The 21262-nt window shown below is 50.0% G+C and overlaps 2 protein-coding genes across 2 annotated transcripts in view; both read left to right on the plus strand.

Moving 5' to 3' along the window:
* STK4 (serine/threonine kinase 4) overlaps nucleotides 1-21262 on the plus strand; it is a 336256-nt gene that overhangs the window by 198773 nt on the left and 116221 nt on the right. The gene's annotated exons all lie outside the window — the stretch shown is intronic.
* Nucleotides 1-21262, plus strand: part of PABPC1L (poly(A) binding protein cytoplasmic 1 like) — a gene marked incomplete at its 5' end in the record, with an annotated part of 22567 nt that continues 1305 nt past the window's right edge. Inside the window, 12 exons of the mRNA XM_077765295.1 lie at nucleotides 1-133; nucleotides 2057-2250; nucleotides 3800-3915; nucleotides 6103-6242; nucleotides 6406-6500; nucleotides 10020-10157; nucleotides 10450-10545; nucleotides 16004-16270; nucleotides 17304-17388; nucleotides 18009-18137; nucleotides 18701-18804; nucleotides 19887-19980. Coding sequence (XP_077621421.1) covers nucleotides 1-133; nucleotides 2057-2250; nucleotides 3800-3915; nucleotides 6103-6242; nucleotides 6406-6500; nucleotides 10020-10157; nucleotides 10450-10545; nucleotides 16004-16270; nucleotides 17304-17388; nucleotides 18009-18137; nucleotides 18701-18804; nucleotides 19887-19980 — 1591 coding nt within the window. The remainder of the gene's footprint in view (nucleotides 134-2056; nucleotides 2251-3799; nucleotides 3916-6102; nucleotides 6243-6405; nucleotides 6501-10019; nucleotides 10158-10449; nucleotides 10546-16003; nucleotides 16271-17303; nucleotides 17389-18008; nucleotides 18138-18700; nucleotides 18805-19886; nucleotides 19981-21262) is intronic.

A 21262-nucleotide genomic window follows, 5' to 3' on the forward strand; every position in this document is an offset into this window, starting at 1 on the left:
GACGTGACCGAGGCCATGCTGTACGAGAAGTTCTCGCCCGCCGGCCCCATCCTGTCCATCCGCGTGTGCCGCGACGTGGCCACCCGCCGCTCGCTGGGCTACGCCTACATCAACTTCCAGCAGCCCGCCGACGGTGAGCCCCCGGGGAAGGGGGCGGACGCACGGACCGACAGACAGCGTCTCTGGCTGCTCCTACGTCTCTCGTTTTGTAACCAGGGAAACTGAGCCCCAGAGATTCAAGGCGTTGGAAGAGGCCCTGTCCCTAAGAGGCCCCTGAGACAGGAAGGAGCAATTAGCGCGAGTCTACTGTGTGTTTTATTGGTGCTCCGTTTTACGGAGGAGAATTACAAAGGCTGAGTGAAATCAGCTAAGGGGTCAGGCCGACCTCGGATCAGAAGGCCGGCAGCTGTGTGACTCTGAGCAATTAATCAGCCGTTCTGAGTTTCAAATGGGGATCGCACCTACCTTCCCTAGAGTGGTTGGGAGGGTGAGAAAGTCAGAGCACCTGGGGAGGTTGCAGGTGATGAGTGGGGAAGCCGGGAGAGCCCGGCCTTGGGCTCCCGCCTTCCCGGCTGCCAGACCTGAGCTTACCCCAGGAGGCTCCTCTTTGGGGAACCCCGAAGACTCCTCCACTCCAGGCCCCCAACCCAGTTTTTCCGAGCTGATAGGATTGATTAGAGCTTGTCAGGTGGTTATGGCTACATTTTGTCAGTGGAGAGGATAAAGATTGAAAGCGCCGGTTTTGCTCAGCACCTCTCCTGTGAAATGGCGCTAAGGCTTATTCCCCCATAGCGTGGAAGGAGTGAGCTGCGTCTCAGACGGATCTCCAGTATCATCTGGTGCAGCGTGAGGGCTCAGTAAGTGCTAATCTTAGAGAAGAATGGTAGCTATAACATTCAGGCATAAGACTCCGGAAACCACCACGGAAGGGCTGCCCCAGCCGAGTCCAAAAGCCGCCACTCTTACTGAGTCTCTTGGGTGGATGGGGAGGTTTCCTAAACTGGGGGTTTGCTGGGGTGGTTTTGCCCGTTTCCCAGCAGGTGACTGAGCTGGATTACAGAGAGCCTTCCCCTTTGCTCTGCTTTACCCCCCATTGCCTCTAACCTCTTCCTCCAAGCCCTGCACGCCCTGACCTTTTTGCCAGACTTCACAGATGGTATAAGTTGAGCTCCAGGGAAGAGAAAGGATTTTACCTCTTACCTCGCAGGGAACCCGCCATAGCAGGGGCAGGAGAATGGGCGTAGGGTGCCGTTTTCAGATACCCTGCCGTTTACCAAACTCCTGTTTTGTACCAGGCACAAAATGCAAGGCACCTTACATACCTGACTTTTTATTAAGAGTGGAGGAGGGGCGGAGGGTGGGAGGGAGAGAGAGATAGGGAGAGATATTCCCAAGCAGGCTTTGCACTGCCAGCAAGGAGCCCAATGCGGGGCTCGATCTCATGGTTCGTGAGACCTGAGCCACAGTCTGACGCTTAACTGACTGAGCCACCCAGGTGCCCCGCATACCTGATTTAATTTTCAACCTGGGGGTAAATGGTATTTTCTCCCTTCATTAGATGAGGGAAGGTGGGTAATAGTCTCATCATCCCCACTTTACAGGTGAAGCAACAGGCTCAGAGAGGCGTTCACTGTCCCCCAGAGTCCTGCTGCTTGGGATTGAATCTCAGCTCTGCCTCCGAGCTCTGATTTCCCCTAACTGCTGCCACTCTTTGTCTCATGGACCCTCCTTTACCTTTTTATCTACTCCGTGTGCTCTCGAAACTGCCGTAGACCTGCTCTGCCACTGATCCTGCCCCCTTTCTGAGCCTCAGCTTCCCTCGGTGAAGTGGGGCTTTGAATCCATGCTCACGAGGAGCTGGATGGGACCCCAACACGGAGGTGGGAGGAGCACCATACACGTTAATTATTTCTGCTCTCCTCTGAGGCTCCGGGCTCTTCTCTCAAGTGACACCCAGACGGTGGCACTTTTTTCTGCTTCCAATTAAGCACCTCAGGGCTCAGGGAAAGAAATACCCTTACTTGCTCCTTTTTCTCCTCTTCTTCCTCCTGTCCAGCGGAGCGGGCGCTGGACACCATGAACTTTGAAGTGATCAAAGGCCAGCCCGTGCGCATCATGTGGTCCCAGCGGGACCCAGGACTCCGCAAGTCGGGTGTGGGCAACATCTTCATCAAGAACCTGGAGGACTCCATAGACAACAAGGCCTTGTACGACACCTTCTCCACCTTTGGGAACATCCTCTCTTGCAAGGTGGGTGTGCCTCCTGGCGGGGGAGGGTCTGTCCCATGCCTGTGTGGTAGCGGGATGTCGAGCAACGCCTTGCCTGGCGGCCCACGGCTTTTCAGTACAGCTCCGGACGCAGCGAGCACGTTCACGGTAGTGACTCCTTCACTTCTCTTTGCTGATCCACCAAGGGCACCTGTGTATCAGTCAGCTCTTGCTGCATAACCATAACCAGCGTCCAAAGCTTAGGGGCTGTCAGCAGCCATTCATTCAGCTCATGATCTGCAGTGGGCAGTCTGGGGTCTGGGCTCCCTCGTATGCCCGCCGAGAGCCAGCTGGCTCTGCTTCTGCAGGGCGGTTGGCTGTCCGCTGGAGTGCCTCGGCTTTGCTCCCCACGGTCTTTCCTCCTCCAGCGGGCTAGCTCAGGCTATTCTCCTGACCGTGGCCGCGGCCCAGGAGACAGAGTGGAAGCTCCCCGGGCCCCTTGAGATGTGAGCTCAGAACTGGCACACCATTACCATCACTGCATTCTGTTGGCCAAAGCAAGTCCTAAGACCAGCCTGGATTCAGAGGGAGAGGGAGGAGGGGAGGGAGAGGGAGAGAGAGAACAGAAATTATAAAGGGCAAGGGAAAAGGAGGGCTGCTGATTAAGGCCATCAGGGCAGTCAAGCCTTGAGGCTTTCTCTGGGCCCCTGTGGATGGGACAGAAAGCTCGATGTGACTCAGGCGAGGGTCTGAGGCCGAATGAGGACCCGCTGTGGGCCAGGGTAGCTACAAGGCACACAAAGGTGGGCCCTACCATGAGGGCTCTCAAGCTGGTTGGAGACGGTGACATTTTTAGAAACAGCTGGAAATGGGGCTCTGAGGGAAAAGGGTAGTGACCATATAGTCAAAGGCCCAGGAAAGAGCGCGCCACGTGGCTGCCCGGGAAAGGTTTCTGTAGCACAGCGGGAAGTGCTCTAGACCTGCAGTCTGGCCGGCTGCCGAGCAGAGCATCTGCGCCACATAGTCGGTCAAACCTGGGGTTTCGGTGCCGAACATCTAGGGTTCAAATCCTGGCTCGCTAGCTAGCAATGTGACGTCGGGCCAGTTTCTAACCTCTCCATACCTCAGCTCCCTCTGAAAGGGGCCAGTGGTAGAAAGCACCCCGTAGGCTGGTTGTGTATATATTTTCCATCTGGTGATCTTCACAACACAAGGATCCCTGGTCCTCTGCTCACCTGCTAGGCGGTAGCTATAACAATCCAAAGCTTTGCTGGCTAGTGACCTCGGACGAGTCATTTATTCCTATTTTCCCCAATCAGGCAGCTGGGGCTCAGAGGTTCCAGATTGCCTGCAGGGGGTCTTGTAGCTAATCTAACAAGCTGAGCAGGTGATCCCCTTAGTGGCGTGTGCCCCAGAGTGTGGCCCCCAGTCCCTGTGATTAAATTTGAATGGGAGAGCCAGGGCTGGAGTTAAAGGCAGAGGGACCCTGCGTCGGGCACAGCAGGCACTCAAATAGTCGTCACCTGTGCCGTCCTTTTCTACATGAACCCTTAGTCGCGTGCTGCCTCTGTCCTTTTCCCCTGTGGCCCAGGTGGTGTGTGATGATCACGGCTCCCGAGGCTTCGGCTTTGTCCACTTTGAAACCCACGAGGCCGCGCAGCAGGCCATCGTCACCATGAATGGGATGCTGCTGAACGACCGCAAAGTGTGAGTGGTGGGGAGTGGGGGTGGGGCCATGGCCAACCGGGGGATGGGGGCCTGATGTCACCGTCCCTGTCTAATAATGGCCACCAGACTCTGAGCTGCAGCCGGTACTCTGTTGGCAGTGTGACCTTGGCAGAGTGCAGGGTCTTCGGGGCTCCCTTTCCCCAAGTCAGAACAGGGCTGCTAATATCCGTGAGAGAGGTGTTCTGAGTAGTTAGTGAAGGGACTTTGAAATCCCAGCAAGCGGCCACATCATCCCTGGATTCAGTGATCTCCTCCGTTTTCCAGCCTTCTTGGCATGGCTGTGAATCTTTGTCTTAAACCTTTTGTGGTGTTTCGTGGGATTTTTGGACAGGAAGGGAAGGAGGCCTGTGCTGAGCCCATCTTCATCCTTTAAGTGTGGCATTCCCCACGCCCTGCCGCCTCTTCATGGACAGGACAGTCGAGCTGCAGATGCTGGAGAGGCCCTGAAGGTCCCTGTCCCCAGTTTTGCCCCGGTGACGGCCAGCCCCACGCTCAGTGCTGTGGAGGCAGGGAGGCTTTGAGCCAGAAGATGCACTGAGGGTTACATTGGCCAAAGCTTCTCAGGGGCGGCTCGGGTTAATGAAACTGAGCCTGGCGGGCTTTCCCCGGTTCTGCAAAGGACGCGATCTTCATTAGCCATGGTTTGCCCAAGCTCGCCTTTGCTGCTCTGTCTACAGTGCCAGCTACAGCTTGTTTGTGCTAAGTGCGCTTATAGACATCATCAAAGTTTCTTAAGTTTTTTTCCTCTTAATCTAGGATATTTTTCTAGATGTGTTTGCATGAACTTGGGAATTAAAATTTTTAAAATTAGTATTTTCAGGGGCGCCTGGGTGGCTTAGTCGGTTAAGCGTCCGACTTTCGCTTAGGTCATGATCTCACGGTTCGTGGGTTCGAGCCCCGCGTCGGGCTCTGTGCTGACTGCCAGCTCAGAGCCTGGAGCCTGTTTCAGTCTGTGACTCCCTCTCTCTCTGACCCTCCCCTGCTCACGCTGTCTCTCTCTCTCTCTCTCCTAGAAATAAATAAAAAAAAAAAACCTTAAAAAAAAAAGGTTTTAAAAAAAAATAAAAAATAAAATAAAATTAGTATTTTCAGTCCCCCCATAGCAATGCTGGTGTGGACCACGTCTGGTTCTGTCACTACCTGCCTCTCTAGTGTACCAGTGCTTGTGAAATGAATAAGCAAATGCCTGTGATCGGAGTTTCATCCCCAGTTTTTATTTGATTTTTTTATTTCTTTTTTTTTTTTTATTTCTTTTTTTAAAGTAATCTCTAGGGGCGCCTGGGTGGCTCTGTCGGTTAAGCTTCCGACTTCAGCTCAGGTCATGATCTCGTGGTTCGCGAGTTTGAGCCCTGCGTCTGGCTCTGTGCTGACAGCTCAGAGTCTGGAGCCTGTTTGAGATTCTGTCTCCCTGTCTCTCTGCCCTTCCTCCACTTGCACTCAGTCTCCGTCTCAAAAATAAAAACATTAAAAATGGTTTTTTTAATTTAAATTTTAAATTAAAATTTAATTTAACATGAGGCTTGAACCTATAACCCCGGAGACCAAGAACCGCATGCTCTATCAACTGAGCCAGCCAAGCATCCCTCATCTGCAGTTTTATAGGAACAAACGCTGAGGCTCAGAGGTTAAGTAACTTGCCCAGGGTCACACTGGTAGGCAACTGCAGAATGGGGATTCAAGCCCTCATCTGTAGGACTCTCAAGTTCATGCTCTTCTCTCCTGTACACTCAGCTGCCTGGTGTATGGTAGGAGTTCTCTGTGCCTTTGCCACAAGGATGAAATCTTCTTTTTAAAATAAAGTTTATTTATTTTGAGAGACAGGAGCAGAGAGAGAGGGAGAAAGAGCGAATCCCAAACAGGCTCTGCACTGACCATGCAGATCTAAGCTGAAAACAAGAGTCAGATGCTTAACCGACTGAGCCACCCACGCGGCCTAAGAATGAAGTCGTCTTGACCTGGTGCTCGAACGTAGAATCTTGGCTGTTGGAAGTGGTCCAGCCTTGGATATAATCTCTCTATCTAAAGAGTATTGACCTGCCCAGCCTTTTGATGAGGGATGCATGTGCCTGGAGGCTGGTGGCAATTGACCCAAGCGATCCAGGGTTGCTGGGTGGGATGGGGGTGGCTGATGGCTGGCAGCTACCTACCCTGCCTGTGTGTCCACAGCTTCGTTGGCCACTTCAAGTCTCGACGGGAGCGGGAAGCTGAGCTGGGAGCTAGGGCCGTGGAGTTCACCAACATCTATGTGAAGAACCTCCACGCGGACGTGGACGAGCAGGGCCTTCAGGACCTCTTCTCCCAGTTTGGTGGGCGTGTCCTCCAGGGGAATTGGGGATCACTTTGTCCCCTGTCCCCAGGTTGGGCTGGGAGGAGGGGCCTTTCGGGGGCTTCTTGAGGGACTGGGAGAAGGGAGGGGAACATCTTGGGGCTTCCTGAACTCCCCCTTTGAGCCAGGTTGGCCCTTCCCAGGGAAGATGCTGAGCGTGAAGGTGATGAGGGATGACAACGGCCACTCCCGGGGCTTTGGCTTTGTCAACTTTGAAAAGCATGAGGACGCCCAGAAGGTAGGAGCCTCCCGTGGCTCTGTTTCCTAGAGGAAACAGTACTAGTTTCCTAGGAAGAGAGGAGATCAGGAGCAGGGGTTACAGCTACCCGTAGAGGAGAAGAAAGTCCCTCCCCAGCCTGGCCCATACCTGTCAGGGCCCTACCTGCCTGTGGCGAAGGCAGAAGATTTTAGCCTCCTTTGGTTGCTTCTAAACCCTAAGGCTGACTACTTTTCATAGGTTCTTGTCACCCATGGGAAGTAGGGGAGCCTCTGAGACCGCCACTACCCTCTTCTTAAATTGATGGTGTGATTGAGGCCGGGGAAGGGAAGTGCTTCGTTATTTCTTGCTCCCAGGCCTTTGCAGATAAATGCCGTTTCTCAAAACATTTCCCTTCTCTTGCTCTTTAGATTAGTGCTGCCCAGTAGAGAGATAATGGGAGCCACATGTGAGATTTAAAATTTTTCAATAGCCACATTAAAAAGGGTAAAAAAAAAAAACCACGAGAAATTGATTTTAATAATGTCTACCATTCAATTGAACATATTGAAATTGTCACTCCAGTGTGTATTCAATATAAAAACTGCGATATTTACATTCCCCTTCTTTTGGTATTAATTCTTTGAAACCTGGAACTTATGGCTAGTCTGAGTGGAAATGTACTGTATTTCAAATGCTCAGGTGGCTGTAGCGGCTAGTGACTACCATATCAGACCGTGTGGCTTTCGACTACTTAGTGCTAATCCTGTGGGTCTCCGCTTCTGCTTTCCCTCCTCCGAGAAGCCTCTTCTATCATCACCTGCTTCTGGTGAGGTGCCCTTTCTGCCTCTCTCCATCACTAACACAGATCTCCATGTATAGGACTGAGGGTAGGGGCCGGATCTCCCTTCACCCTTAAATCTCTAGCATTGCACCTGCCAGTAGGTACCAGATATCTATTGGCTGAACAAGTGGGTGGTACAAGGTCACACAGTGACCGAGCTGGAGTAACATTGTCCTATTTGGCTTCCCCACTCCAATGTTCTCTCACTGGATGCTGCCCCGCCCCCCAGCCCCCGGAGACTGTGAGACAAGGGGAATCTGAGCTCCTTGTGGACTCTGGCTGGAGTCCCTACCGGGTGCCGTCTTCATAGCAGTCACTTCTTGCCGAGCACTGACCATGGGCCGGGCACTGTGCTAAGAGCTGTGTCCACTGTCCTCTCTGCTTCACCAGGGTGGCCTCACCTGTTATCAGGTTCCACGGGGCTGTAGCTAGCAAGAGACCTCACTGAGATTGGAACCAGCTCTTTCTGACTCAGAAGTCTTGTTCTTAAGTGAACAGCTCCTTTTGAAAGGTGACTTTTTGTATGTCCTTGGGCAAATGCCTCTCTCTTTCTAGGCTTTGGTTTTCTCCCCTGTAAAATGACCAGTTGGAATAGGTGGGTGAAGCCTCAGGGGTCTGTAGACTCCAAGGTCTTAGAAGATTTTGGTGGTAGACTAATTAAATTAAAAGTAGACTTTTAATTTTTTTCTGTAAGCACAACTTTCTTTTGTATGGTATTACATTAGCTTCAGATGTACAATATAGTGATTCAACAATTCCATACACCCCCCTGATGTTTATAGCAGCATTATCTACAGTAGCCAAATTATAAAACCAGCCCTAGTGGCCACAAATTGACAAGTAGATAAAGGTGTGTGTGTGTGTGTGTGTGTGTGTGTGTGTGTGTGTGTGTGTACAATGGAATATCACCCATATTAAAGATGTGTGTATACATATATGTGTATATATCGTACACACACACACACACAATGGAATATTACCCATAAAAAAGACTGAAATCTTGTTAAATTGGTGATGGGAAGTAAGGAGAGCACTTGTGAGGAGCACAGGGTAAAGTATGGAAGCGCTGAATCACTATATTGTACACCTAAAACTAATATTACACTGTATGTTAATTAACCTATTTAACCTGTCTGCCCCCTCCCCTCTGGTGACCATCAGTTTGCTCTCAATAGTTAAGGGTCTATTTCTTGGTTTGCCTCCCTCTCTCTCTTCTTTTCCTTTTGCTCATTTTTTTCCTTAAATTCCACATATGACTGAAATCATATGGTATGTCTTTTTCTGACTATTTTGCGTAGCATTATACTCTCTAGCTCATCCATGGCATTGAAATGGCAATATTTCTAATGGCTGAGTAATCTTCCATTGTTATGTTACAAAACTATAGTATTCAAAACAGCATGATACTGGCACAAAAAGATAGACCCATAGATCAATGGAACGGAATAGACAACCCAGGTAATGACCTTGAGGACTGATGTAGCCATTCCTGTGGCCCTAGACTATGTTTACATAGATTTGCATATTTAGGTAAGAAAATGTCATTGTGTAAAAATATTTACTAACTAGCTGACCACTCAAAAAGTTTTGTTTTGTTCAAGCCCCGCTTTGGGTGTAGAGCTTACTTTAAAAAGGCCCCTTTCAGGGGCACCTGGGTGGCTCAGTCAGTGGCTCATGACCGACTTCGGCTTAGGTCCTGATCTCCTGGTTCGTGGGTTTGAGCCCTGTGTCAGGCTCTGTGCTGACAGCCAGCTGAGAGCCTGGAGCCTGTTTCAGATTCTGTCTCCCTTCCTCTCTGACCCTCCCCTTCTCATGCTGGCTGTCTCTCTCTCTCTCTCTCTCTCTCAGAAATAAATAAAACGTTAAAAACACTTAAAAAGGCCCCTTTCAAACATTTCTCCTTACTAATACTAGTGTCTAATCCTAACCATCGAGCTGGTATACACACAAGTCTACCTTTTCCTGATTTTCTTTTTTTTTTTTGCTTTTATTTTGTTTTTGAGAGAGTGCTAGCAGGGAAGGGGCAGAGAGAGAGGGAGACACAGAATCCAAAACAGGCTCCAGGCTCTGAGCTGTCTGCACAGAGCCCGATGCGGGGCTCGAACCCACAAGAGTACAAGATCATGACCTGAGCCAAAGTCAGATGCCCAACTGACTGAGCCACCCAGNAAATTTAGTTTAGTATAAGTGCATTAAGAGAATCCTTACATCTTGTAGATGTAGGATTCCACGCAATCAAAGACACTGACTATTTAGGATGACCATTTCTTCTTATCTGAAGAAAAGAAAAAAAGGGTTAAGACCTGTTTCTGAACAAAAATGAAAGCCTTCATAGCAAAAAGGATTCTTTGAGCTGTGAAATCCAGCGTGAAGTGAAGGATGTTGATGATGCGCTCGTGCATTTTTGAAGGAATTCTGCTCCCGGCTTTGTTCAGGTCATCAGGGTATAGGTACAGTTAAGAACCTAAATGTTAACTATGGGAAACTCTGCAAATTTCAACTTCGCTTTTTAAAGTGGAGGGTGAATCAGGTTCTTTTAAATCTACGGTTTCCTCTGAAGTGTTGTCCCATGTTTTTAAAAAAGTGGCTTCTTTAATAAATGGCTTTTATCCTGATCTAATGATTCTCCGCTGACCAGGCTGGCCTGGTTTGCAGGCACTGGAGGCCGGGGCCTCATGGGGGTGGTTCCCAAGGACGCTCGCTCCCTCTCTGCCCAGGCGGTGACGGACATGAATGGGAAGGAGGTGAGCGGGCGGCTGCTGTACGCGGGCCGGGCCCAGAAGCGGGTGGAACGGCAGAATGAGCTGAAGCGTAGGTTTCAGCAGATGAAGCAGGACCGGCTGACCCGTTACCAGGTGAGGGTCAGACCCCCGGTGTCCCTGCTGCTGTGTGAGCGTGTCTGTGTGTGGAGGGTCCTGAATATGGAGCCTTTCTCCAGCAGTCCCGCCCCCAGGAAGCTGGCTTTAGGGGCCATGGGGGGCTGCAGCTTCCAGTGATGGTCACACTGACTGGGGGCGTGGGTACCATGCCAGACTGGGAGAAGGAGGCTTGGTGGCCAGGGCCCCCATGGCCTGCATTGGTCCCCGACACAAGGCATCCTGGGGCCTGGAAGGGAAGGGACACCTCCACAGTAACCTGTCTTTCTAGGGTGTAAACCTGTATGTTAAGAACCTGGATGACTCCATCGATGATGAGAAGCTGAGAAAAGAGTTCTCTCCCTATGGAGTGATTACCAGTGCCAAGGTGAGGGCTGGGGGCACCCACAGGGGATAGAGAGCCTGCCCCTCTGTCTTCCTGCTGCCTGCACACCCCTTCTTCCCCCGTTGGTGCTGAGCTCCTTTTAGAGTTTGGGGCACTATGTCTGACCCCCTATTGGAATTTGATGTCCACCTGCAGCCTTGTCTGCTCTGAGGGAAAGAGGGTGGAAGTCCAGTCCCGGTCACACAGCTGGACTTACTGGGGCTACTGTAACCTTGGTTCATTCAATAAGCATTTATTGAGTGCCTACTGTATGCCAGATTCTAGAAATTCATGTCCCAGAATTTCCACGGACTTCTGTTGTTTTGTTATCTTCTGGACCTCAGTTCCCCAATCTGGAAAATGAGAAGGTTGGGCTCCTTCCTTCCTTCCATGTGCTCCGCCCCCTTAGCACCTGCTATGTGATGATTGGCTGTTGTACTCAGTAGCTCTGTGCCCTTTAGCAGATGTCTTCTGACCTTTATCCCTACAATGAGAGTGTTAGGCTCATTGGATGGTTCTCAGGTGTGGCTTATTAAAATCCCCTGGGAAGCTCTTAAAGACAGACACCTGAGTCAGGCGAATCGAAATAAGATCTCTGAGCAGGGCCTGGGCGTTTTATTTTTAAAGCTCCCCAGAGGAATTTAAGATGCCCCAGCATTCATTCATTCCATCCTTAAGCACCTCCTGTCTTCCCAGGCCCTCCGGGAAGTATACAGTAACAAGTTAGATGTGGTTCCTGCCCTTGAGGAGCTGATAGTCAAGTGGGGAAGTCCGATGCATCATTAACTCAAGTCTATTATGAGGTGTTCTTGCAGTGAGGGTGGGAGTATTGGAGGCCGAGCTATGGTAGCCCAGGGGAACAGGAAGGAGGGCTTCCTGTAAGAAGTGGCCATGGCAGAAACATTTGGGTTGGCTGTGAGGAGGTAGGGAGTTGCAGGTGGGAGTGAGGAACTTTCCAAAGAGATCAGTGTGGGGCTGGAGACCAGCACGGTGATGCAATGGTTGGGTTCTTAGGAAATGGTCTAGAAGTTCTTCTAACTGTTCAATGCAATTTTAACTTTTTTTATTTGAGAGCAAGAGCAGGGGAGGGGCACAGAGAGACTACCAAGTAGGCTCCACACTGTCAGTGCAGAGCCTGCTGTGGAACTTGATCCCATGAACTGTGAGATCATGATCTGAACCAAAATCAAGAGTCGGATGCTTGGGGCGCCTGGGTGGCTCAGTCAGTTAAGTGTCCAACTTTGGCTTAGGTCATGATCTCGTGGTTCGTGAGTTTGAGCCCTATGTCGGGCTCTGTGATGACAGCTAGCTCAGAGCCTGGAGCCTGCTTTGGATTCTGTGTTTCCCTCTCTCTCTGCCCCTCCCTTGCTTACGCTCTGTCTCTCTCTCAAAAATAAACATTAAAAAATTTTAAAAAGAGTTAGACACTTGGCCAACTGAGGCACCCAGGCACCCCTGTTGAATCCAATTTTAAATGCCTGGTCTTTGGGGAAGAGGTTCTAACAGTTTTTGAGTTAGGGACTCAAATGTGACCGAGCTGTGGGACATGTAAATTAAGCATCAGTAAATTTCCGTTAACATTATAAAAAAGCTGTGGGTCCTCTTTCCCAGCAAATTTATACTTTGTGTAGTATTGTGGTTGAAAACTGGGTTAAAGTTAATTAGAACTAGGTCTAAATGCCAAGTCCTACCATTAACTAGCTGTAGAATCAGAGGGAAGTGACTTTGCCATTTGGAGCCTGTTTACCCATCTGTAAAGTGGGAGCAACATTCCCCACCTCTCCCAGTGTCCTGAGCAGTCGAGAGTCCACATGGAGCGCCTGCCCCCAAAAAGTGGTAAAATAGTGATCTGATTATTCACACACTATGTATAATTTCTGGGGACTCACCCACCTCCTTGAGGACTCCTCGAGTGAAGGGGATTCTAGAAAGTTTGGGTTGCTTAGAGTTGTGACGCTATCTTGTTAGCTGACCAATTAGGTTATAAAATGGGAATTTTATGTAGGTTTATATACTTATGATTTCTAGTGTAGATAAAATCTAGTGATCTGAAAATGAGTGAAGATATATGAAGTGCTAGTAACACTATACATTCATAGAAGCTACTTAAGTGTATTATTTACTATTTTACAGAAGTTCCCATTACCTTGTTAAGACCATACTTTTGTATTGAGGAAATTTGGCTGCCTGATGAGAGCCTATACAGATCCCTTCTGAGAATATTCTTAAATGCATAAAAGAAAATTCATAGGATTACAGGAAAACAATTCTATTGAAATATAATTATCAAAATACTAAGGTAACAGCAGTATGTGCTTCATAATTACATTGGACTTAGAAGATCTATAGAGGTAGCAATTAGCACAAATGATATTTTGAGATCTGCAGTGGCTGACATGATATGAAAATATCTTCTGTCTCTTCCTGACAAAATCACGGGCACAGCCAAGACCCCTATTTTCGTTGCCTGTGTTCAAAATAGAAGGAAACACTAGTGTGAAATTTAAGATGCCTTCCCACCCCCAACCCCTCCCGGGTCTGAGTTCACAGACCCTCTGAATTCTCTCCACTGGCCTTCCTGTGGGGTTCTGTGGACCCTTGGGTTCAGGCTCCCATATGAGTGGCTTGCAAAGCACAGTTTGAAAATTGATGATGTGTAGAGCATGGGTTCTAATAGAGCAGATTTTATTTTATTTATTTTTTTTTTTAAATTTTTTTTTAATGTTTTATTTATTTCTAGGAGAGAGAGAGAGACAGCGTGAACAGGGGAGGGTCAGAGAGAGAGGGAGTCACAGACTGAAACAGGCTCCAGGCTCTGAGCCGGCAGTCAGCACAGAGCCCGACGCGGGGCTCGAACCCACGAACCGCGAGATCATGACCTAAGCGAAAGTCGGACGCTTAACCGACTAAGCCACCCAGGCGCCCCGAGCAGATTTTAAAAAGTATGTCTATTCAAATCTAAATGCATGAGCCAGGCCAGTGTCTAGACTGCCTCACCCCCAAAACTAAGACCCATAAATGCAATGTGGATTTATAGGCAAGCCTGGGTGTAAGTTAGCTGCTCTGTACTATTTTTTTTTTTTGCAACTTTTCTGTACACCTGAGGTTACTCCAAAATAAAAAGGTTCTTTTAAACTTTATTTTTTTTAATGTTTTATTTATTTCTGAGAGCGAGAGAGAGACAGTGTGAGCAGGGGAGGGTCAGAGAGGGAGATACAGAATCCGAAAGAAGCTCCAGGCTCTGAGCTAGTGGACAGAGCCCGACGCGGGGCCCGAACCCACAAACTGAGAGATCATGACCTGAGCCGAAGTCAGATGCCTAACTGACTGAGCCACCCAGGTGCCCCAAAAAGGTTCTTTTAATAACAAAGCTAAGAATGCCTTCCCCAGACTCCTAAAGAACTTGGCTCAGTGCCTTGCAGAGGCAATGGAAGTTTACCAGAACCCTGCATTGGGTTCAAATTATGGCTGATGTGTGTCCACAGGCCGGGTGACCCTGGACAAAGACCCTCCCCTCCCCACTTCTTTTTTTTAAATTGTAATAAGGACTTTTATTTCTACCACAAAGAAAATTAACAGAATAGGCACCGAAAATATAAACTTAAATCTTTAATTTTTATATTCAATACAACCTTTTCTTAACTTTAAATTTTTTATTAAATTTTTATTTTAGAGAGCAAGTGAGGGTGAATGTGTGTGTGTGTGTGTGTGTGTGAGAGAGAGAGAGAGAGAGAAAGAGAGAGAATGAATCAATGAATCTTAAATAGGCTCCACGCCCAGTACGGAGGGCTCCATCTCAGGATGCTGAGATCATGACCTGAGCTGAAATCAAGTCAGATTAGCTTAACCAGCTGAGCCTTCCAGGCACCCCCATACAGATCTAACTTTTTACTGGAATCTCTAGGAAACCTACTCTTTTTTCAATAATTATTTTTTAATTTACATCCAAGTTAGCATATAGTGCAACAATGGTTTCAGGAGTAGATTCTGTAACGCCCCTCACCCATTTAGCCCATCCCCCCCCCCACAACCCCTCCAGCAACCCTGTTTGTTCTCTGTATTTGAGTCTCTTATGTTCTGTCCCCTTCCTTCTGAAATATTATTTTTGCTTCCTTTCCCTTATGTTCATCTGTTTTGTATCTTAAAGTCCTCATATGAGTGAAGTCATATGATATTTGTCTTTCTCTGGCTAATTTCGCTTAGCATAATATGCTCTGGTTCCATCCACATTGTTGCAAATGGCAAAATTTCATTCTTTTTGATTGTCAAGTAATAGTCCATTTTATATATGTACCACATCTTCTTTATCCCTTCATCCTTCAGTGGACATTTGATCTCTTTCCATACCGTGGCTATTGTCAGTGGCGCTGCTATAAACATTGGGGTGCATGTGCCCCTTCGATAAATACCTAGTAGTGCAATTGCTGGGTCGTAGGGTAGCTCTATTTTTAATTTTTTGAGGAAGCTCCATACTGTTTTCCAGAGAGGCTGCACCAGTTTGCATTCCCACCAACAGTGCAAGAAGGTTCCCCTTTCTCCGCATCCTCGCCAACCTCTGTTGTTCCCTGAGTTGTTAATGTCACCCATCCTGACAGGCGTGAGGTGGTATCTCGCTGTGGTTTTGATTTGTATTTCCCTGATGATGCGTGATGTTGAGCATTCTTTTCATGTGTCATTTGGCCCTCTGGATGTCTTCTTTGAAGAAATCTCTCTTCATGCCTTTTGCCCATTTCTTCATTGGATTATTTGTTTTTGGGTGTTGAGTTTGAGAAGTTCTTTTTAGATCTTGGATACTAACCCTTTACCTGATATGTCGTTTGCAAATATTTTCTCCTATTCTGTCGGTTGACTTTTAGTTTTGCTGATTGTAGGAAACCTAACTCTTAAGAACTCTTACTGTGTCCATAATTCCACAAATGAACTAAAGAATTGTGAATGTAGTCTAAAATAACCAAAGGGCAGTCGAAATGCATATTTTCATCGCAGTGACCTCAAATGAAGTGTTTAAGATCATGGCTCTGGCTAAAGACTCCTACCCTGTTCTTGGATTTTAACCAATCCTAAACTATCTTCATTATAGCCCCTCTGATGAGGGTAGATACAATTGAAACCAGCTTTCCATCATAGCCTAGGAAAATCATTTCAGAAAGAAAATTTAAAGATCGAAAAAAAAATCTGAAATGCAGCTGTTCTCACGGACTCTGGAAAATGTCCTGTTAAACAGCGAGCAGCCCTCAGTTAGCAAGTGCACTGGTCTCCGCCCAGTCACTCTTCAGCCCCGCCTCTGTCACCTGTGAAGTGGGAGTCACGGTGCCCCCCGCCCCCCGATCAGGTGGCAGAGCGTGTGGAGCGAAAAGGCGTATCCAGCATCTGGCATGCGGTGGGCCTCAGTCAATGTCGGGGTGACCGTTTCTCCCGGGCCTGCTCACTGCCCCGCTNCCTTGTCTTGTCTTGCTTTTAGGTGATGACAGAGGGTGGCCACAGCAAGGGGTTTGGCTTTGTGTGTTTTTCCTCTCCAGAAGAGGCGACGAAGGCCGTGACAGAGATGAACGGGCGCATCGTGGGCACCAAGCCGCTGTACGTGGCACTGGCCCAGCGCAAAGAGGAGCGGAAGGCCATCTTGACCAACCAGTACATGCAGCGCCTGTCTACTATGCGGGCCCTGGGAGGCCCCATCTTGGGCTCCTTCCAGCAGCCCCCCAGCTACTTCCTGCCCACTGTGCCCCAGGTGATGACCTGCCCGCACCCTGTGCACCCCTTCCCTGACATCCGGGTAGAACAGGAAGACCATCATGTGTAGATGTGGCTTCTCAACTTGTTTCTGCTGGAAGCTTGGCAGCCGGGCCATTGTAACCCCCATGTGTAAGAGGGGGTAAACGTGCTGCTGTCAAACAATACTCCCCAACCAGGGAGAGGTTCGTGTTGTGCTAAAAAAAAGATTCTCCCTGGTCAAATAAGATGGAGAAACCACGCGTTAACGAAAAGGAGGTAGCTTTCCTTACTATACTGTCCTTTCGCACACACGTTCCTCTGCCCTGACGTGCTCATGTGCATCAGGACTTTCCCAGGCCAGCAGAGCGCACGTAGCATTTCCCCAACTTAGGTGGTCAGGTTTTGTGGGCTGCCCGCCAATCTGTCTCCTGGAGGCCAGTGTCCGGAGGAGCCCCACTGGGGAAGGGAGCTCCCAGGACTTCAAGGGAGTGGAAAGGTGTTGGCCATTCGCAGCTGCTGGGATGGACATAGCTGCTCCCCTGTTCTTTTTACTTATTTTTACTTATTTTTAATATTTTTAAGTTTTATTCATTTTGAGAAAGAAAGCGTGAACAGGGGAGGGGCAGAGAGGGGGGAGAGAATCCCAAGCAGGCTCCATGCTGTCAGTGCAGAATCCAACACGGGGCTCGAACTCCTGAACTGTGAGATCATGAACTGGAATCAGGAGTTGGATGCTTGACCAACTGAGCCGCCCAGGCGCCCCTCCCCTACTCATTTTAGCAGTAGCTTAAGCTGGCCCAAGTCTGAGTGGGTCTGTCACCATTTTGTGCCGCTCTTTGGGCTAGTGGCTCTGATGATGAGGGGCAAGGATTGAACCTGTGACCTTGCCCGGGAAGGTTCAGGGCTAACGAACAGCCTGAACTGGGGCAGCAGGGGCTTCATCCCAGCCAGTCCCCGGAGGGGGCAGTGGTGCTCCCGCAGGGGTGTCCGTGAGGGGATGCAGTTTCTCCTCTGCCGCAACCCCTCACCCCCAGTCTTCTCCCGCACAGCCTCCCGCCCAGGCTGCATACTACGCGTCCGGCTCTCCCATGCAGCCTGCCTCCAGGTGGACGGCCCAACCTCTGAGACCCTCCTGTGAGTGACTCAGCCCCTTACCCTCAGCCTGGCCCGTGGGGGCGGACCCCTGAGGGCAGCATGGAACCTGGGACTACGAACACAGGCTTTGGGGGCAAGCCTGGCTCTGCTGCTTCCCAGGGTGTTAATTGGCATGGGTAACTTCACCTCTCTGAACTTCAGTTTCCTCTTCTGAATGAGGCATACATAAAGCTCCAAGCAGTGTTGACCTTGTAAAAGACTCGCAGTGTAGCCATGCTCTTCAGTTAGCTCACAAGACTTGTCTGATCTGTGACCGTGAGAGACCGTCCAGTGGCAGTGCTGCTGCCGGGCGGCCCCTCTCTGGGAGCAGAGCTCACTCTCACTCGCAGCTGTGTTGGGGACGCAGTGGGTGCGGCCATGCTGTCTATGCCTCCTGGGGCTCTGCATAGAAACGAGTTGGCTTTGTAATTGACGATCTCCTCACACTCCCCTTCCCTGGAGTTCTGGGTCTGCCTGACTCGATGAATTCAACCATCTTTTCGCTGCGAATGTTCTAGTTGCCTTCCGCACTGCTTTTCTCCCCCCACAACCTTCAGGGCGCTCTGATTGTCCTGCCCCTGCCCCACCGACCTTTCTCTCTGTGTTCTTTGTGCCACAAGCGACCTACCCTCCAGCTGCCTCAATGGTCCGACAGCCAGCCATGTTGCGGCGCCCCCCGCCGCAGGTCAGCAGTGTCAGGCAGGTCTCCACCCAGGTGCCACCCACGGTGCCCCATACCCAGAGAGTGGGTGAGTGTGGGCAGGGCCGAGAGGAAGGGGTGTGAGCAGAGGGTGGGGCGGGGGCTTGGGGCTCTGTCGGCACAGGTGGGGACTAGGGCCTGGCCTCTGCGGTGACCTTGCCATTTGCCCCTTGGAGGGTAGAGCTGACTTGGGAGGCGGTGAGGCCCTGTACTTCATGTGGGTTCCAGAGTCCCACAGACCTGGTTCCTGGGGCCACCTCACCCTGTGGCCTTGCTAACTACGATAGCTGATCACCTACCTCCTCTTTTTTAAAACAGGGATGAAAATAGCACCCCGTCCCCCCCTCCCTGTTTTGTCGTGCAGGTGAATGAGATCACCCACGCCAGGGCTTAGCGTCAGTCACATCAGAACCTTAGCAAGTACTGCAGCAGCTGTGATCAAGGGCGTAGATTTGGGCTGTAAGGCCAGCACATCTGTTCCTCTTTCGGCAGATGTTTGTACCTCTGCGTGCTGGCCTCAGTCGGCGCTGGGATTCTACACAAACGCTCGTCTTTAGGCTTCCTGGCTTTAGATCGCTGTCAACCCCTAACTCCCCTGCTTCCTCCTTGTAGCCAATATTGGTACCCAGACCACAGGTGCCGGCGGGGCGGAATATCCTGCACCAAGCGGGCCTCTGCAGACGCACAAATATCCCTCAGCAGCATACAACCACAGGGTAAGGCTGGCCTGACTGCCCTCTTAGTCTGGGCTCCCGGGGCCTTGGCTCAGAGCCTTGGCTAAGGCACTGGCCCTCACTGGGCTTCGTTTGCTGGTTGGTTGGTTTGTTTCTCTTCTTGAAGTGTCAAGTTGCATTTACTAATGTGTACCATTGAGAAACAGTCACCCTTACTAACAGAAGGAGGGAAAGAGCCAAGATCACATTTGGTTTATTAATTATGATTTGCTCTGCCTGGATTATTAACAAAAGTAATCTGGATTTCCTTAGTACTCAAGTGTTGAGCAGCAGGGAAAAATATTCTAGCAATATGCTGAATACTGAAGGGAATGGATAGATCTACAAAACAGAACTAAAAATACCTAATGTGATTAAATTAAAAGGCTATATATTTCTCTCCCTGCCCAAGCCTCAAACTCAGCATTATCATATCCTGTCTCGAATTTTAATGCATATACTTCAAACTTTCTCGCAAGAGGAACAAGGGAATAGTCTTTAAACAGCAACGTGCTTTTAAAGTTACCATAATATGGGGTGCCTGGGTGGCTCAGTCGGTTAAGCGTCCGGCTTCAGCTCAGGTCATGATCTCACAGTTCGTGGGTTCGAGCCCCACGTCTGGCTCTGTGCTGACAGCTAGCTCGGAGCCTGGAGGCTGTCTTCAGATTCTGTCTCCCTCTTTCTCTGAACCTCCCCTGCTCATGCTGTCTCTCTCTCAGAAATAAACGTTAAAAAAAAATAAAGTTACCATAATATGGAAGGGTCAGAAGTATGCTTGGGGGTGGGGCCATGAAGCTACTTGATAAAAGGTGCCTTATTTGGCATGAAGTGGTTAGTAACATGTGGCTTTCATTTGGCAACATTCAGTGGGGTCTTTATGGGTTCGTGGCACTGTGGAAGGTGTCTGAATTAGAGTGTGACTTTGTCCCACTGTGCCCTTCTTAGGGACTCTGTCCCACCCGATTGTCCACACCTTGGCCCCAGCTCCCCTCTTCCGGGAGGCCTGTGCTCACCTGCCAGGGTAAGTGTTCTGAAGCCTTGCCCTTGTGTGGTGGTTAAGGGCTGTGTCTCCGGCACCGCTGCAGGTCCAGGAGCCCGCTGTGCGCGTCCCCGGACAGGAGCCCCTGACCGCGTCCATGCTGGCCGCAGCGCCGCTGCACGAACAAAAGCAGATGATTGGTGAGTGGTTGGAGCAGGAAGCAGGGGGCTGAGAGCTGGCCAGCCTGGCGGGGAACATGCTGTGTGGAGGTCAGACGTGTGGATGAGGCCCAGCTTTGCCGCTGACCGACCTGCGGGGTGGCCTGGTCCGGGTCACCTCTGCTCTCTGGGCCTCCCTCGTCTTAAAACATTGGTCAGACCAGATGGTCCCAAGGTTTCTTCCGTTCTGCTGCTCAAGGGCCGTGACAGGCTGGAGGGATCCCAGCTGTGGGCAGCTCTGGGGTCAGGACTAAGGGTCTGGTCTTGGGTTTCTGTTAGTGTGGCTGTTTCTCCCCTCTTCTGGGTGGGAAGAAGCCATCACCGCATGTCCTCTGTCTCCCAGCGCCCACTGCGGGGAGGTGGCAAATAAATGCGCAGAAATGCATATTTACGCATTTCCCACTGGACTGCGAGTTCCCTGTGTGGTTCTCCAGCCCAGTGTCTACAGCAGGCCCTTCCAGAAGCCCTCTGCAGTCAGTCCCGATTCCCACCACTTGTTTTCTCAGCTCACTTGGGGTTTTGCCACGTTATGACCCACTCTTCAAAGGGAAATTCTAAATGGGCTTAATGGAGGCAGAGACTCTGTTAGCAATTCCCCGTCCACGTCTTCACTTTCCTCACGGACAAACCTCTCCCACTCGGCACACCCCCAGCACCGCATCCTGGCCAGACCCTCCACACATGGCCAAGATGGGCCGACCACCGACGCTAGGCCCTGCCACCAGAAGCGCCTGATGGTGGAAGGTGAATTTATCTTGTGTGTGTGGCTTCTCCTACCCGCAAAAAGTCCAGTGCAGCCTTAGCCTGCCTTGTCTAGAATTTCACTCTGTGTACTGGAACTGTTTATTGGGAAATGAACAAGAGCAGGCTTTAAAGTTTTTTTTTTAATATTTATTTTTGAGGGACAGAGTGCGAGTGTGAGTGGGGAAGGGGCGGAGAGAGGGAGACACGGAATCTGAAGTAGGCTTCAGGTTCTGAGCTGTCAGCACAGAGCCCGACGCGGGGCTCGAACCCACGAACTGTGGGATCATAACCTGAGCCGAAGTTGGATGCTTAACCAACTAAGTCAACCAGATGCCCCGAACAAGAATAGTCTTTAAACACCAAATAAGTTTGTGTCAGACCCAGTATAGATTATATCATGGAAGGTCAAATTTGATTCTTCAAATTAGCCTCCAAAGTGGGTTTTCTGTACACTTTACAGTTGAGAAAGAGGCTCCCATGAGGCTGACACAACCCAGAAGGAGCAGTTCTGGGACAACCC

Source organism: Crocuta crocuta, unplaced genomic scaffold (assembly GCF_008692635.1).
Source record: "Crocuta crocuta isolate KB4526 unplaced genomic scaffold, BGI_CrCroc_1.0 scaffold477, whole genome shotgun sequence".
Classification (NCBI taxonomy): domain Eukaryota; kingdom Metazoa; phylum Chordata; class Mammalia; order Carnivora; family Hyaenidae; genus Crocuta; species Crocuta crocuta.